This window comes from Maylandia zebra, linkage group LG10, assembly GCF_041146795.1.
Source record: "Maylandia zebra isolate NMK-2024a linkage group LG10, Mzebra_GT3a, whole genome shotgun sequence".
NCBI lineage: Eukaryota > Metazoa > Chordata > Actinopteri > Cichliformes > Cichlidae > Maylandia > Maylandia zebra.
In genome coordinates this window covers 15,408,540-15,427,339 of record NC_135176.1, presented here as the reverse complement: position 1 = coordinate 15,427,339, position 18,800 = coordinate 15,408,540, and the positions used below count along the sequence as shown (strand labels likewise).

Genomic DNA, 18,800 nt, shown 5'->3' with positions numbered 1-18,800 from the left:
AGGACTAAATAAAATACGACAATATAGATGATAAGCTGAAATGAGATGCAAAGCTGTATGAAGCTCTTCAATCAATGGGTGTAAAAAAATCTTAAGAGAGAAAAGTTGATGAAACCTTCAAGTGGCTGATTGTGTTTTTCTCTGCGTCTGTTCTCCTTTTGCTCTTTCCTTAGAATGTCCACAGAAACCAGGCCTGCCTTTCCACCAGATAGCATCCTTTGGCCCTGGTTATAAAAAAAAAAAGACAATTGAAAAATATAACATTTGAGTGAAATCAGATTTGACATTAATCTTTGTTCCAACACAGTCTGCTTACCTGTGACTGGCCTGGCCTACGAGGTGGTGACAAATCTCCATCCGAGTCCCTTCCACTCGGTGGCTGCCCCCTGGGTGGAGACTGGTCAGAGTCTGAGCCCCGTTTAGTTTTTGAGGGCCTCCTTGGGGGAGATTGGTCGGAGTCTGAGGCGTTTCCCTTCAGGGGCCTTTTCCTCGGGGGAGACGGATCCGAGTCTGAATCATGTCTATTCTGACCCTTCTTAGCCACCGCTGACCGATGAGGATCCGGTGAGCGTTTTTTACTTAACAAGGATGAGCTGAGCTTGCTTTTGTTGGAGGCTGAATCTGACAAAGACACAGTTAATTTGTTAATTTTCATTTTGTAATGCCTTTTGAACAAAAATTAAAGATTTATTATTAGATCAAGCTATGTCTTTAAAATAAATTTCAATTCAAAACTCATGTTAAATGGGTCTCTGCTTTTTACTTTTATTCATATGCCACACCAGATTCCACTTTACAATTTAAATGGATCACTCACCTTTACTTTGCATTTTTTCTGACTTTCCTGAACACTGTCTTGGTGGTGACAAGTCTGGGGAGTCATGGCGTCTTCTCCTGGGAGGAGAGACATCTGGAGAGTCGTGACGTCTTCTCTTGGGAGGAGAGACATCTGGAGAGTCATGACGTCTTCTCCTGGGAGGAGAGACATCAGGAGAGTCGTGACGTCTTCTCCTGGGAGGAGAGACATCAGGAGAGTCGTGACGTCTTCTCTTGGGAGGAGAGACATCTGGAGAGTTGTGATGTCTAGTCCTGGGAGGAGAGAGATCTGGAGAGTCATGACTTCTTCTCCTGGGAGGAGAGACATCTGGAGAGTCGTGAGGTCTAGTCCTGTGAGGAGAGACATCAGGAGAGTCGTGACGTCTTCTCCTGGGAGGAGAGACATCTGGAGAGTCATGACGTCTTCTCTTGGGAGGAGAGACATCTGGAGAGTCATGAGGTCTAGTCCTGGGAGGAGAGACATCAGGAGAGTCGTGACGTCTTGTCCTGGGAGGAGAGACATCTGGAGAGTCATGACGTCTTCTCCTGGGAGGAGAGACATCTGGAGAGTCGTGGCGTCTTCTCTTGGGAGGAGAGACATCTGGAGAGTCGTGAGGTCTAGTCCTGGGAGGAGAGACATCAGGAGAGTCGTGACGTCTTGTCCTGGGAGGAGAGACATCTGGAGAGTCATGACATCTTCTCCTGGGAGGAGAGACATCTGGAGAGTCATGAGGTCTAGTCCTGGGAGGAGAGACATCTGGAGAGTCATGACGTCTTCTCCTGGGAGGAGAGACATCTGGAGAGTCGTGGCGTCTTCTCTTGGGAGGAGAGACATCTGGAGAGTCATGAGGTCTAGTCCTGGGAGGAGAGACATCTGGAGAGTCATGACGTCTTCTCCTGGGAGGAGAGACATCTGGAGAGTCGTGGCGTCTTCTCTTGGGAGGAGAGACATCTGGAGAGTCATGAGGTCTAGTCCTGGGAGGAGAGACATCTGGAGAGTCATGACGTCTTCTCCTGGGAGGAGAGACATCTGGAGAGTCGTGAGGTCTAGTCCTGGGAGGAGAGACATCTGGAGAGTCGTGACGTCTTGTCCTGGGAGGAGAGACATCCGGAGAGTACTTCCGACTTCTCTTTGGTGGAGAGATGTCTGGAGAGTCATGCCGGGTCTTTTTGACAGGAGAATCCTGTCCTCTTCTCTTTGAGTTAAATATCTTGTGTTTTTGTGCCACGGTCCTTTTTACGCCTGCGCATTGCAGCCATAGGATCGCCTTCTCTTTCCTGTTCTCTCAACATGCGGTCAAGATCCTCAAGTGGCTTAAGGGCTTCGCGCAGCGCTTCCTTAAGTTTCTGGTGATGCATCTGGATCTGTGCCAACCTATACATACATTTTAACATAAACCATTGAACCACTTTTATAATTTTTTATGTGGATATAATCACATAAACTGTGATATTTGAAATGATCATGCACATTTACCGTTTTCCCCACTGAGCGTATTTCTCGTCTGTTGCCGCTTTTTCACCAGCTTTCTTTTTCTGTTCATTTCTCTCTGAATTCAGATCCCTGCTTTTGCCACTTTTGTCTCTGAAAATCGCCTGAGCGTTACGCGATTCATCTGGTCAAAGGGGATGAATGGGTAAGTATGTAGAAACTTCATTATTTAATTTTAGGACTAAATAAAATACGACAATATAGATGATAAGCTGAAATGAGATGCAAAGCTGTATGAAGCTCTTCAATCAATGGGTGTAAAAAAATCTTAAGAGAGAAAAGTTGATGAAACCTTCAAGTGGCTGATTGTGTTTTTCTCTGCGTCTGTTCTCCTTTTGCTCTTTCCTTAGAATGTCCACAGAAACCAGGCCTGCCTTTCCACCAGATAGCATCCTTTGGCCCTGGTTATAAAAAAAAAAAAGACAATTGAAAAATATAACATTTGAGTGAAATCAGATTTGACATTAATCTTTGTTCCAACACAGTCTGCTTACCTGTGACTGGCCTGGCCTACGAGGTGGTGACAAATCTCCATCCGAGTCCCTTCCACTCGGTGGCTGCCCCCTGGGTGGAGACTGGTCAGAGTCTGAGCCCCGTTTAGTTTTTGAGGGCCTCCTTGGGGGAGATTGGTCGGAGTCTGAGGCGTTTCCCTTCAGGGGCCTTTTCCTCGGGGGAGACGGATCCGAGTCTGAATCATGTCTATTCTGACCCTTCTTAGCCACCGCTGACCGATGAGGATCCGGTGAGCGTTTTTTACTTAACAAGGATGAGCTGAGCTTGCTTTTGTTGGAGGCTGAATCTGACAAAGACACAGTTAATTTGTTAATTTTCATTTTGTAATGCCTTTTGAACAAAAATTAAAGATTTATTATTAGATCAAGCTATGTCTTTAAAATAAATTTCAATTCAAAACTCATGTTAAATGGGTCTCTGCTTTTTACTTTTATTCATATGCCACACCAGATTCCACTTTACAATTTAAATGGATCACTGACCTTTACTTTGCATTTTTTCTGACTTTCCTGAACACTGTCTTGGTGGTGACAAGTCTGGGGAGTCATGGCGTCTTCTCCTGGGAGGAGAGACATCTGGAGAGTCATGACGTCTTCTCTTGGGAGGAGAGACATCTGGAGAGTCATGACGTCTTCTCCTGGGAGGAGAGACATCAGGAGAGTCGTGACGTCTTCTCCTGGGAGGAGAGACATCAGGAGAGTCGTGACGTCTTCTCTTGGGAGGAGAGACATCTGGAGAGTTGTGATGTCTAGTCCTGGGAGGAGAGAGATCTGGAGAGTCATGACTTCTTCTCCTGGGAGGAGAGACATCTGGAGAGTCGTGAGGTCTAGTCCTGTGAGGAGAGACATCAGGAGAGTCGTGACGTCTTCTCCTGGGAGGAGAGACATCTGGAGAGTCGTGAGGTCTAGTCCTGTGAGGAGAGACATCTGGAGAGTCATGACGTCTTCTCTTGGGAGGAGAGACATCTGGAGAGTCATGAGGTCTAGTCCTGGGAGGAGAGACATCAGGAGAGTCGTGACGTCTTGTCCTGGGAGGAGAGACATCTGGAGAGTCATGACGTCTTCTCCTGGGAGGAGAGACATCTGGAGAGTCGTGGCGTCTTCTCTTGGGAGGAGAGACATCTGGAGAGTCGTGAGGTCTAGTCCTGGGAGGAGAGACATCAGGAGAGTCGTGACGTCTTGTCCTGGGAGGAGAGACATCTGGAGAGTCATGACGTCTTCTCCTGGGAGGAGAGACATCTGGAGAGTCATGAGGTCTAGTCCTGGGAGGAGAGACATCTGGAGAGTCATGACGTCTTCTCCTGGGAGGAGAGACATCTGGAGAGTCGTGGCGTCTTCTCTTGGGAGGAGAGACATCTGGAGAGTCATGAGGTCTAGTCCTGGGAGGAGAGACATCTGGAGAGTCATGACGTCTTCTCCTGGGAGGAGAGACATCTGGAGAGTCGTGAGGTCTAGTCCTGGGAGGAGAGACATCTGGAGAGTCGTGACGTCTTGTCCTGGGAGGAGAGACATCCGGAGAGTACTTCCGACTTCTCTTTGGTGGAGAGATGTCTGGAGAGTCATGCCGGGTCTTTTTGACAGGAGAATCCTGTCCTCTTCTCTTTGAAGACAACTCGGGTGAGTCATGTCGACCTCTGCTTAATGAGCCAGCCTCTGTATTTTGATGTTCTTTTCCATTTCCTTCCTCTGTGTCATCATTTTGATCCACTTTTAGGAGAGGAAGTAAAACTATAGTAAACAACAGTCTTAACTTAATATTGCACAAATCCCCCCCTACTTCTGTGACTTCTTATTTACCTCCAATTGCTTTCCATCTGTTGCTGGTCCTAAAAACTTCCATCTGTTTCACTTCCTCAGGTCGATCATCAATCACCTCAGCAATCTGAACAGTTAACAAGAGATTAAGTTTTAAAACAGAACTTGTTGACATAACAAAATTACCCAAACTACAAGCATACCCATTTAATACAATAGATTAGATTTCAGCATTAAGTAAATGGCCTGTATTTGTATAGCGCTTTACTTAGTCCCTAAGGACCCCAAAGCACTTTACACGTTCAGTCATCCACCCATTCACACACACTGGTGATGGCAAGCTAAATTGTAGCCACAGCCGCCCTGAGGCGCACTGACAGAGGCGAGGCTGCCGGTGTTCCAGATCTACTGGCGTTTAGATCAACTGGCGTTAGTCGAACAGATGTGTGGCAGACTTCCGTTTCAGGAGCTGCTACCTACAGACTAGCAAAAAAACGCCAAATGTGTCATCTGTGACACTTGTGAGGTTATCTCAAACACACTCCGTCAGTCTTGATGCTGTTGAACAACAAAATGTTTAAAAATGTGGCGAGTTTACCTAGGGTTATCCTCATGCGCGACGCGATCGCGAAAACAGCAAACAATTAACACCATGCCGATGTTGTTCACAGGACAACAAGAGTAAACGATCGGGAGACTCTTGTTGTCGTTATCGTTCCCCTCACACGGTTTGTTTCTCCGAATTCAGCGTTTTTGCTTCACAACTAAAGCGAGCAGTTTACTTTGTGTGCACTAACATGGACTCGAGTCAACCAGTGCCACCACTGGCCAAGTGCCACAGCCTACAGCCAGATCAACTTGTGACACACATCTGCAGCACGTCTGAATTCGTTTCATGCACAATACATTTGTACCTTTCAATTGTGTCTGTTTGTGCGTCATGCAAATAAACCTTTGAAATGAATGAAATGACACTAATATTTCACTAGTTTTGTAACATCACATGTCGTTACCGTAGTCTGTGTCTTTTCTCTGCGAACAAACATTTTAGAGTTGGTTGTTATATACAGTCTGTATAAGTGTGGTTAATCTAATAAACATTTGTAAGGAGATGGCAGTTACTGTGAATGTACAGCAGTTACACAGTGATTAGTAATAAACAGTCAGACAATGACCCTGACTTTCTCATTCAGTCTTGTAGATTGAATGCACCTTCTGTGGAAAGTGGTACCACACAGTGTGTGTGGACTTCCCCTGTGCAGAAGGCGACTACAAATGTTGTGCATGTTAAATAAACAGAAAAAAGTGATCCCTGATGTCTTTGCTTACTGATTGTTTTCAGTGTTGACAAGCCACATTGCTGCCATTGCATCTTTCAACATGTTTGTGGGTAGATTTGGATGTACCAGGGGTAAGTGCAGCCACTCAGCCTCTACTCAATGTCATCATAGCAAGTTAATCTAGTAGTGGGCTATGGTATTTGGCCACAGGTGGCAGCAGTGGACTGACCTCCATTTGAAACTGCTCCAGCTGCTGTGTGATAGTGGATCTGCTACAAATTGAAGATCATATGGAAGTTTTGGAAATTAACCCTTGTATTATGTTGAAAAACAAAAAAGTGACATTGATTTTGTTGCGGGTCATTTTGACCCATACTGTGTAAATCCACTCAGAATTGTCAAGAAACTGCAATAAAACAATAGCACCTTTATTTTCCATCAGATAAACATGTAGAACACAGACATACAACAGTGACTTTCCATAACTATTTTAGGAACAATTTGGTTTTTCGTTCTTACAAACACGTATTTTGAACTTGCCCAACGTTCTCAGTTTTTCAATGCTCAACATTTTCGATTTTGTCCACATGATGGACAGAATGTAACTGTGTGCTTTCTGCAGATGTACTTCTTGTATTTCTCACAAAAAGTGCTTGTTTTCAAACAGGAATCTTCCTAACTAAGATTTAAAACAAAAGATTTCTACGTCTCCTCCAGTCTCACAAACAGAACCAATCGACACACCTGAGTCACTGACTTTCTTATATCCACTCACTCTCACTGGCTCTGTTTATTACTAATCACTGTGTAACTGCTGTAAATTCACAGTAACTGCCATCTCCTTACAAATCTTCATTGGATTAACCACACTTATACAGACTGCATATAACTACCAACTCTCCAGCCATGTTGATGGATTGCCTATATTGGCTGGAAATATTAATTTCCAGAGAAAGGACACAGACAGACGATGCTTACAGGATGTGATGTGACAACACTAATGAAATATTGACGTGTCATATTTGTCCAAGGCGTATTTCATTGTTATGGAAAAAGAGAATATTAAAATCATGATGACCAATTGGAGCAGTGATTTCTATGACTTTGTGTATATAATTTGGAATTTTGTACAAATGTAGGCCAATAAGGAATATATGATATCATTTCATTCTTTTCAAACAGACACAATTGAAAGGTACAAATGTGTTTTGCATGAAACACTGGGTTTAACAAAAACAACAACATTATCAGTACCCTCAGGTGAGGAAGTACCTTGTTCATGTGTGGTGGCAGCTGGGGACCTATGAAGCCAACACTGTTGTGAGGCATGGTGGCGATGGTGCCTGGGCTCACCACCGGCTGGGGAGATGCCTGACCAGATATGCCAGCGTTATGGTTCAAGTGGCTGTAGTCCCCAGTTTTTCCCACATCTGTGCACCTGATGACATGGAAAAAAGAATATTAACCATGACAAAGCATCAACATTATAACATTAGGTTATAATAATACATTTTCTACAAGAAAAGTGAGAATAAACATGTCTACATTATTAAATAATGATGGGAAAAGTTCTACTGAAGGAATAAGCCTAGAATGTTTAAAAATACCGATGTTTACTCACTTGATGTAGAAGAGGACATAGGCCTGCTGGTTGAGAACAGTGCTAATGTCACTGACTGACACGGACGAGTCATTCATCTGAAACCACTGCTCATTGCTGGCCTGTGAGACAGAATGAGAGAGATGTGACACAGCAGATTCAGTTTCTGAATTGAATTTGAGCTAAAAAGAAGAATCTTATGGTTATATAGGGGTCTTTTTTTTCTTTCTTTCAATGCATACAAAGTAGTTTTCTGCTGAAATGTGTTGTTTATGGTGTTTGTTTGTTTGTACTACGCAACAGCAGCATTCAAACAGATTCGGGCACAGCCAGTACCTTAATATAGCAGAAATAGTGTCCAGTATGACAACTCAATCCAGAGTGAACCAGCACAGCATACAGCCTGTAGAGCTGGGGCTCCCCGTGGGACTGCGACATGAAGGGCCGCAGATCCAGATGCTCCAAATACTTCACATCCTGATGACCACCAAACAAAAAAATTCAAACATTACATGCAAATATCCTGTTTTATAATAAAACAAAGCATCTGTCATGTATCTTTATGACTTAAGCAGACACTATTGGCCATTTGCCTTTGTGATTTTGCCTCCACTGAAGTCTGCAAAGCGTTTGAGTGAGATGGTGAGCACATTGGCGCTGCGATGGATTGTAAATCTTTTTGAGGCCGTTACCATTTTGTTGCACCTGAAGGAAACAAACATTCAGCTTGTTGACAAAAATCACACCTAAACACTAAAACTCATCATGGTTTGGCATCTCTTTGACTTACTTGGTGCATTTATAAGCATTTTCACCACCCAGCTGTTCTGGCTTGACAAACTGCTCCAGAGCTTTGGAGACATTTGGAGCAGTCTATATGAACAGAGAGAGAGAGGAAAAACCTCACACTCCATAATGCAGAGAATACATAGTAGCAACGTCACTTTGAATGTTGTCCAATTACCTTAATTTCCAGAGTGACATCCAGAAAAGGGTCAAATGTATCTGAGACAGCTTTGCAGTTTAAACATTTAACTGAAACAGAAATCAGTGCTATGAGTATCACACAAGCTGTAAGACATAAAAAGACAAATAAAAGAAAAATAAATCAAACCTTAAAAAACAGTGACTTACCTCTGGATCTTAGGTACCCGCCAAACACTTGATGGATGAAAGAGGTTGCCTGCGTTTGCCTGTCCAATCTATAATAAAAAGATAAAGCACAAAAGTTAACTAATAAGGACAGTGCAACAATTAACTGACTGACCATTTATTTTTTAGCATTTTGGAACCAGACAATCACTTTACAGTATTCAAGTAGCAGAAAAGACAATAGGAGGAATTGGAGCACGATTAATTACTTAAGAGGCCATCTGCTGCTACACGGGAAGAATTGATTTGATGAGAATTGACACTTTAGGTTCTTAAAAAAAGAAATGAATTAATAAATTATTTTTAGGAGTCTAACAAGAAGCACAACACTCAGCCCAGTGCATCTGTTAAACGTGTAGTTTTGGTTAAATGTGCACATAGACTTCGAAGCTCTATAGTAACACATAGAAAAACCTGGATTTTCTGAATTTTGCTGCTGCAATAATAGCACTAATGCCATTAGGGTGAATAAGAGATGACCTGAGGGGTTGAGTGCTCCTGCTCACACTGCTTACCCTGTTGCCTCAGAAGAAATCTATACTAGACACTAAGTCTGGCAGCTCTCTGCCATAATCCCAGACACCTGTTTTACTACACGTTTAAGCCGCTTCTGATCTTTTCAAGCCCTGTTACCAAAACAAGCTACCACACCCAGTGTAAGAATACTTTCTGTGTTGGAGCAGTCAAGTTCATTAAAAAACTTGATATAATAATGAGGTATTATATCAAGTGGCTTGCCTAGTATGTAAACTGAGGTGTCAGTCAGGCAAGAGACTGAGGAATCTGCATTTCTGAAAAATACTCTCAGCAATTGAAGCATTAATAGTTAAAAGGAACTAGTATAAACTGCACTTCCTGAAAAACAGGATAAAGGATTTATTTCATATTCTCCTACTGTCACGGTGTTACCTCTACGTAGCTAATTATGGATCTTACTACATAATAAAGTGCAAACACTGTCAAGCCCAAGTAAAAATATTTTTGTGTGTTTAACTTGTTTAGAATGCATGCAATGTAAAATGACACTCACTTGGTTCCAGGTAAGCAGGACCTTTGCATAGCATCCACTGTGCACCGCAGGAATTCATGAGCATCTTCCTGGCTTCCATAGCGGAAGTGGTTTGCAATCCCTGTGTGAGGGGAACGAGGAAAAACAGAACCAAAAAACAAAGCAGGAGGTGAATTATTGTAAAGGATACCACAGTTAAATGCAAGTTTACACTTATTTAAAAACAGAATTCAAAATCCCTCCAGATTATTTCCCTCCAAAATTACAAAAGGTAAACAGTCACACAGCGCCTCCTATCATTAAAATATAGGTAAACACTTTGCACAGAGCACAGCAACAACAGTCATCCACTTACACCCAAGCTCATTGAGTACACCAATGGGCTTAATGACATTCCCAGAGTTGGTAAAAACCTGAATGATGTGGTTTTGCATGGTACACATCATACAGAACCCTGGCTCATGACCTGCAGCAGAGACAGAGACAAAATACTGAGTGAGTAAGGAGTGATACAATGTGAGAATCAGCGCAGGACTGCGTAACACCACTGTTGGTGAAATAAACTTACATGTTTTGGAGTGCTCCCGCGTCAGCATGTAGTTTGCTAAAGGAGGGGTGTAGCTGAGACACTGCAGGGCTGAGTTGAGGAAGCAGGTGTTCCCCATGTTCTGGAGGCCTGCACCAATGAGGTGAACCTGGGCCCAATTTAGGCTGAGCCGATCTGGTGAGAACAGCACCTTCTGGGGCAAGTCAATTCCATCGCCACTGCTGATCACTGACACACAGAGCCACAATTATTACTAAAAATCTGTTTCAATACATTTTAAAAAGGAGATAATTTAATGCCACCTTACTTATACAACCACACACTGGCACATGGCAAAGTCATGTCAGGACATCACAGTAATAGCTACAACTATTAACAGTTATATAATGTGATTCTGGCCACTGTGAAAAACTCCTAAACAGCCTCAGGAAGAAAGATAGGACAATTTGCCTTCTCCTTTGTTTCTGCTAAACAAGTTGGGCTGCCGGTCTTTATATAAAAACAGCAATTGCATCACGAGCTGAAGTGACTGATCATGCAAAGCTGGATGCATTACATAACTGGATGAATGAACGGAGAAGGGAAGCAGCAACACAACACCCACAAAAGCAGTTGTCAAACTTGTGTGAAAGCAGAAGCAAAAAGATTAGCTGTACGTTACTAAAACCAATTCTGACAAATATGGGTAAATAATGGCTAAAAAGTGTGGTTCCATATTTGCTAAAACTGGTTGGAAAACTATTCTGTCTGACAATAAAAATCTTCAAACAGCTTAAAAAGACATTTTGAAAAAAAGCCAGGCTTTGCTCTGACCTTGGTCCTTGGGCTGGTCCTCAGAGGAGGGTGTACTCTGAGGACCAGCCCCTTGGTCCTTGGGCTGGTCCTCAGAGGAGGGTGTACTCTGAGGACCAGCCCCTTGGTCCTTGGGCTGGTCCTCAGAGGAGGGTGTACTGTTGTACACAGCAGCTCCAGGTCCGAGTCCGGCTGACTCGTGGTCAGACTTTTCTGAAGATCTGTCAACTATGGTCATTGTTCATAGCTGCATTAGGAACATAGACACATACGTTTATGAACTGAAAACAAAACAAAACAAAAAAATCAACAACAACTCATTGTTATTTTGGAAAAAGGGAAAGGGAAAGAAAACTTAAATACTACATCAATCCTACACTGGTTAGGTAGCAGTACAGTGAGTTTGGACAACAACAACTAAATACAAAAGCCACATTAACAGATTATACCCAATTTCGCTGTGCAAAAAACTGCACAATGACAATAAAAAGCTCTAAGTCTCTTATAGCTTATAGTTAAATAACGCTATATTAAACACTGCCCTCATACCATCGCCTAAACTTTCAGCAAACAAGTATCAGAAATTGTGTTAGATTGGATGATTTGTTTACATTCAAAAACAGACTAGCATAAGTGAGAGCCAAATATTAGTTTTTGACCGTTTGTTTTTATTTGAATCATCTTGTCAGATTCCTTTTAAATAACAAACACCAGTAGACAAGAGTAACTTTCGACATCTAATTTAACTCTGTCCAACTAACAAACTTAAAATATCGACAAAAATTAGTGTTTAGAAAACTCAAGAGGGGAAATGCCAGATAACCCACTCGACCGAGGAAATTTCCAAGTCGGAAGCACGTTTACAACAGAAGCAGCTGTTCCCTCCCACCTGCTCTTACAGAGTGGCTCACATTGGCTAAATGACGGCTGCTAGGCCTTTAACACGCAGCGTCGCAAAACCTCAAGAAAACACACAAAAAACCCTGATCATATCAGACGGAGAGCAAGTTGAGAGCTTACCAGTCTTGTCGATTTCCGAGATGGACTGACGCGCACTTAAAGAAGATGCAAAAACCATGGAAACCACATAAACATATTTGTACATTAACATAAAGCTGTTGTACACACACACACACACACACATATGAAGAGAGAGAGAGAGTATGCATAGTATGCAAACGGCTACCAAACAGCCATCATAATTCGTCATACAATGAGAACAGAACAAATCAACAATTGTTATAAACACTGTTATAAACACTGAAAAGTTATAAACACTGAAAAGAGTAAAACAGAAATAGAAACAATGTCCTAGTCAAGAAATAACAAAAGGATTCAAAATTACCGTCATTATTTCTGATCTCGCTTTAATCTCGGTGCACATCTCTAAATAAACAGACAGAAATAAAACTTTGTTTTGTTGTCACAAAAATCAGGTCTGTGTGAATGATTAATTGTCACTGTCATTAAGCATATTTTATAGAATTTATATGCAAAGTAAACAAGCTGTGAAAAAGAGACCTAACTGGAAAGATTTCAGAAACTGTGAAACTTGTAAAATATGTGTACACACACACACACACACACACACACACACACACACACACACACACACGTAGGAAAATATTTAGTATACACATCCAGAAATGCATATACTATTATATATTGTACATATATTTATTAGTTTCAGATGTAGCCATTCTTGTGTTTTGCTTGTTTACATTATTGAATTTTGCACAACTCTGTTGCTTGTGAAGCTCGCACACAAGAATTTCACTCACATGTGCTGTACCAATGTACCTGCACATGTGATGTGACAATAAAAGTGATTTGATTTGATTTGATTTAACTGGAATCACTCCAAAGTAGTGGGTTAAAAAAGGGGAACAAGAGTCAACAGTCTACATTTCACCCTTTTTAGGATTCCTCCTCTACCCGGACACACCTGCTAAGATGGAGACCACATCACGTGAGGCTTTCTGCTTCAGGCCTATCCCAGACCAAGATCCAGGCAAAGGTCAACAGACTTGGCTCACCCTAGAGAGTAAACTCATCATGTCTGTATAAAGATAAGACTCATTTATGATGGCACGCAAGGCTGTGGCTTTCTGTTCAGTGCATGTGTGTGTCTTGGAAATGGTTTGGGCAGTGTGCTATGAGTGAGAAGGCAGAGATGGTAGAGATTATAAAGGTGATTTTGTGATTAAAGCTTAGATTAAAAAAAAACCCTACACTGCCATTAAACTGAAAAACACTGTAATAAAGTATTTAATACCTCAAATAGAACATAAGAAAGACCATATAAGGTTAAATGTGAAAATGCTGTTATAGACACAGAGCATCTGGAGGAGTGATATTGTTTTCTCTGCTGTGCAGTGAAATTCCTGCCACTCTTACTCACAGACACAGGATTGGATTGCCCTCAGCAGTAATTATTTGTGTATGTGTTCCCGTGTCCTTCACACAGCTCTGCGACATCCAAAGCAAATGATTTATATTCATAAGAACATTTCATCTCATTTATGTATAAAGTATTATTCTCTCAAGATTAAAATGAAAAAAGCAAATAGTGTAATACATGTAGTATGATCAAGAAAGTAAGAAAGTTTATTTATGGAAAGTGTGATTACTGTTGATGAAATTCTGCCTTTAGCAAAGTTCTGATTACCCTTCAGCAGGCTGTAACACACAACAGGAATCTCACCATTCTCCTCCTGCATCCTCATGATAAACAGGAAGAGGAAACAGACGCGAGGACAGAGAAGTGAGAGGGAATGAGCAAGAAGGCAACCGTGATCACATGTCAGCAGCAGCAAAAAACGAACAGGAAACAGCCCAGATGCAGTCTCAGTATCAGAAAGACTTCCCTCCCCCATCCTCCTGCCACAGGAGGCGGACACCTGCTTTCCCGCAGCCTGACAACATTGGCATTAACCCTGCGTTCAGGTGAGAGCAGGTTTATCATCATCACAGTGTCCTTCATGTAGGGAGCAGCTACTCTGTGTCTGCGTGCTCTGATTCTTCTGATTCACAGGATCAACTTCAGCACGGTCCAAAGAGAGACTTACCCAGGCTGGCCCATCGTGAATGTCGGGTACGGTGGAAGGCAAAGACCAGCTAAGCATGACTTCTAAGTGGCAGTGGAAATCATCTTGCATGTTTGCATACATGCATGATTAATATTAAATGTCAAAGTCATATTTAACAAATGCTTGAAATTTGTCTTGTCCCAGCATGTATTCCCAATAATCATACAGTAATAAACACAAACCAGTGGAAAAAAGCCTCAGTTTTCAGTGTGTTTGACGTATATGTGTTTGCACTAACTTCATTGTCTCTTCGTATAAATAACACTACAATTGACAGCTTACTACTCAGAACATACTTGGAAATAAAAGTCAGTTCTGCCTCTTGTTTTTTTCTGGTACATTAGAGAATTACCTTTTAATGAAATAAGAGATTCATTTCCCGTCATCTTTCATATTGATGACTTCAGAAATACTTGTGCACAGTTTAAGAATCCACCCAGTGACCCATAACCGAAAGCTGATTGACCTCACTGGGCAGGACCGAGGATCAGATGGCTGAGTAAGAGCTGAGTAAGCATTTGATTCAAATTCCTGAGTTGCATGTATATGGAAAAAGGAGTAAATGTGTTTGAATACTGAGTTTTCTTCCCTCAAGTATAAATCTTGCACAACACATCATTACCAACTCTGAAAACAGGGGTCACATGAGGCTACACTGGAAAACTACCCAACTTGGGAAATCTTAAACATGTTGCAACACTTTGACAAACAGTAACACCTTAGATTTCAAAACAATGACGAATTTTATTGTTTATGATATAATCTGATTTACATTTTTTAAAAAGAAATGGGGCTGACAATGTGCTCTTAAACTTATGCTTTTTTAAAAACAAAACAAAACTGCAAACTCATTTTACATTGTGAGTCACATATAGCCTTTGACCTTGAGTGGGCCGGACCAGCGAAACTTCCCTTTCTGTCAGTGAAAAGAAGTTTAACTATGCATTTAATCCCTGGAATATCTTAATATCAGAAAAAGAAATGCAGTTTTGTTTGTCTCAGTTTATCTAAATGATAAACAACATTCTGTAGTAAATGGGGAAAAAAGTCTGTTGAGACTTAAATTGCAAGAAATAAAATTTGAATTGTATATGTGGGGTAATAATATTTATGATAACTGTATAAAAGTACAGTTCCGATTTCCCAAAGCAATCCAATTGGACTCTTAAGCAGTGATTCTGGCTGCTGGCGCTCATGTTTGACATGATGGATGTAAGTCTCATTTGGCTGGACACCACCCGTATTGTAATTTTTTCGCTAGAATAAAGACTTGTAAAAAAAAAAAAAAACCCCAACAAAACACAACAACCCTACTTTGTCATTCCTGAGACTTCCCTGAGAAGAACTGAATATGACAGCCACAGGCAGAGTCCTGATTACCATACAGTACAATCTGAAGAATATCAGCATACAAAAAAGTAACCTTTCACACAAACAGTTATCCAAGTCACACACTCATTCACTGTCCTCCTTTGAAAGCTGAAGTGCTGAAGTGCAGCCACATGCTTCATCTCCGGTCCCGGTGCCTGCTCCTGTCTCCGTGCCTGCGGTCATCCCACTCTCGGCCTCTGTCCCGGTCATCTCTCCTTCCTCTGTTGCCCCACTCTGCTGTTCTGTGTCGGTCCCGATCGTCTCTGGCTCTCCCGCTTGGTCTGTCCCACTCCCTCCCTCCACCACCACCACCACCTCGTTCCTGCACCGGGTCTACCCCGAGATTGATGGGTTTACGGAAAGGCCTGTCCCTGCCGCCGAACCGCAGCTGTCCGGATTCCTTTTTCCCTCCAAGCCCGCCGCCGAGCCGCCGCGGCACCCATCCTTTAAGAGTCCTCTCTTGCTCAAAATCCACGAACACTTCATGCTGGTCGACCACCAGCTTGTTGGCGTCCCGGCGGGCCCGGACCACAGATCGCTCCTCTTTGTACTCAATGAAGGCATATCCTTTGGAGAAACCCGTGACAATGTCCCGGACCAGCCGGAGCCGCTGGATGTCTCCGTACTTAGAGAACACTTTGTGTAGTTTATCTTCGGTGGTCTGTGGGTTCAAGCGGGACACAAAAGCGTGAGCAGTGGGTCTCCAACGACGCCTTTGTTGGGCTTGTACCGGGCACCCATGGCCCTCCAGACCGCTCGATCATGGGGTTCCACGTCTGTGCCGTCGATGCTACCAGCTTTCAGCGGGTCGTACACCTTCGCTATCGGACTCCAGTCAGTAGTGATGGCCCGCTTGAAGCTGACGCTCCGGAGCGTGTGTCGAAAAAAACAACACACTGGTTCAGAAGCACCGTGTCGAGGCTTGCTTCGTTTGGCAAAAGTCACGTGACCAGTGACGTCCGAAGCTTCATTACGCACGTAACTGCTTCGGTACCTGATTCAAACAGATATAAGGAAGTGAATCATCCACGGGATTCGTGGAGTGTGTTGATGGTGACAGAGAGCGAAGAGGTGATCATTCCACTGACAGATATGGAGCCAGCGAGGAAGAGAGGACATTCTGGCGTGTGGGAATATTTTGAGTTGATTTTGCTCAATTCATTTTATCTGCCGAAGTGAAAAACTTGAAATGTCCAAAATCATGTTTTCATAATGTAAATATCATTACAGCATATGACTTTAGGAACACTTCCATGTGAATTAAAGCTGATGAAGACTACAAAAATGTATTTGACACTATACGTACATGACATTGCTACACAGTTTAGAAAATCATTTTGTTTATTGTTTTTAGGTGATAGTCTGCAGGACCCAGGAATACCTGCATATCTACCAGCTTGCAGTGTAGTTCCTGCACTCCACAGCCTCTTCTGTTCCATGCAAGTGGATTTTCTTCAGGGCAGGAGAAACTATTTCTAAGAAAAGAAACAGACTCAGCCAGCGCACAGTAACACTAATCCTCTTGTTAACTGTAAATAACAAAAGGGCTACCTTACATTGATCATGTTTTTACTTTGCAAGTTCTTGATTAGGGGTGGGTTTTGATTATCGCCTTTCTGATTACAATCCATGCTAAATTGAATAAAGTGATATTGATTCATTAAAATCCCGTGTCGATTTGTAAATTAACGTTATTATGCCTGAAACGCCAGCATCTCAGGTTAAACCTCACAACATGTCGTCAAACACCATGCAGCTAAAACAGTAACTGGGAGCAGGTTTACGGATTCTGCATACAAACGTGAACACAGAGCGCGGACCCGACGCGTCAGAGTCAGATTTTGATGTGTCGGCGGGTCCGCGCTGTGTTTGCCTCTTTTTTTCCCCGCTGGCTTCTGCAGCTGCAGGTTTCATAACTCTCTGTTTACATCTCTAATTAAGTCTCACATGTGTCAGCTTTCTTTTAATAGATACGAAATTATGGATATATACTGTTAAATGATCAGACTTGTAATATTTCTGACTGAGGCAAAACTTTCCAGATTCCAATCAAATTGAATCGGATCCTGTATCGAATCAAAATGATTCTACAAATCAGTGACGATGCAGCCCTACTCAGCTTCCTAAGCATTTTCCCTTTCCAGTTCACAATCAATCCCACCCCTAGGTCAAAAATATGTATAGGAATTGGCCTAATCTAATATTTTGTATGAACCTGTCCAGCTGATTAAACGACAAGTAGATGGAGGCAGGACTTCACAGCAGGGGCATACTCCATAATGTGCTGTGCATTATCATATGTATATTATATATATTGCTCACTTATTGTATTTACCAACATCAAGGAGTTATGGGCAAAGAAAGGCCACCATAGTGCATGTTTAAATAGGGAAAGTTTATTGATCAAAATGTATTACGCAAATACGCATTACATTTTTTTCAGCCCCCCAATCGAGAAAACAAAACCAATTACATGTTCAAAGCAACGGAACGGTGGCCCAATATCAGAGAGAACTCCACTCTTGAGTGAGCAGTGATAATTGAGCAGTCCGTTTTATTTTGCAGATTCAAGCTGCTCTTCAAAATTTTCACCACCAGATGTCACCGGAGAGGACTGTGTTGAAAAGCTTCGAGTAATGAACCGTTTTTCAATACAAGCTTCAGTGCTTCGGAAAGCTTCATTTGGCCATCACTACACAGGAGACTGGCGGGCTTTACAAACAGTTTTCAGGGCTAATATTTCTCTGCATTAGTCGCCAATTACGCGTTAAACCACACCAGTACCGCTGAATCTATTCACTCTTCCAAGTGCATCAACAAAAACATTCCGTAATGAAACGGGGTCCAGTGTGTCACATTTTAAAGTCCCCCTACTCGCCCGACTAAGGATACTAGAGTTCCGCTGTGCTAAGATACTTAGACCAACTTAAAACTTAAATTAAAAATAGATAACGTAGATTAATTATAGCATCAGTCGACAAATTTGCAAGTATGAAGTAAGGTTAATTATTATTAATAATAAATAATACTTTTTATAAAAATAAAAAGTTTATAAATAAAACTTTTTATTCATTGCACAATACTGTCACTTTAAAAAAAAATTTTTTTTATATAATTACACCATAATCAATAGCATAGATAGTGACAGATTAAAGGCAATAGCATTGTTGTGTTATTAAGCCATTGGTCTAGCATGTGCAACCAGGACACCGATTCCTTGATTCTACAAATCATTCTTCCATAATTCTTTTTGACAGTGCTGGTGGAAAGTGCCTTAAAACTTTTACAGATGTTAGACTGAATCGGACATTGCTAGAAAAAATATTAGAGCCCAACCTGATTCCCTCACTGTGAGAGTCACAGCATCCTGTCAGTGTATGTACTC

The 18,800-nt window shown here is 42.0% G+C and overlaps 1 protein-coding gene, 1 long non-coding RNA gene and 1 pseudogene across 2 annotated transcripts; 1 reads left to right on the top strand and 2 right to left on the bottom strand.

Annotated features, from left to right (window-relative positions):
- Window positions 1-1,909: 1,909 nt before the first annotated feature.
- On the bottom strand, window positions 1,910-11,208 carry LOC112435435 (uncharacterized). Its single transcript, XM_076889150.1, has 17 exons — window positions 10,977-11,208; window positions 10,185-10,391; window positions 9,972-10,082; window positions 9,638-9,737; window positions 8,590-8,657; window positions 8,420-8,490; window positions 8,246-8,328; window positions 8,049-8,160; window positions 7,792-7,932; window positions 7,477-7,577; window positions 7,128-7,293; window positions 4,618-4,702; window positions 3,304-4,527; window positions 2,803-3,107; window positions 2,601-2,709; window positions 2,294-2,432; window positions 1,910-2,191 (listed from the first exon to the last, which is right to left on the bottom strand). Exons 1-17 carry the CDS (start codon window positions 11,191-11,193, stop codon window positions 2,020-2,022), a joined length of 3,411 nt encoding a protein of 1,136 aa, XP_076745265.1. The 5' UTR covers window positions 11,194-11,208; the 3' UTR covers window positions 1,910-2,019.
- LOC143420826 (uncharacterized) lies at window positions 4,339-14,204 on the top strand. Its single transcript, XR_013100558.1, has 4 exons — window positions 4,339-4,437; window positions 12,877-13,012; window positions 13,691-13,901; window positions 13,990-14,204. It is a non-coding gene; the product is annotated as an uncharacterized LOC143420826 (long non-coding RNA).
- Window positions 14,205-14,768: 564 nt separating this feature from the next.
- On the bottom strand, window positions 14,769-16,414 carry LOC143420825 (U11/U12 small nuclear ribonucleoprotein 35 kDa protein pseudogene; annotated as a pseudogene).
- Between the last annotated feature and the right edge of the window lie 2,386 nt (window positions 16,415-18,800).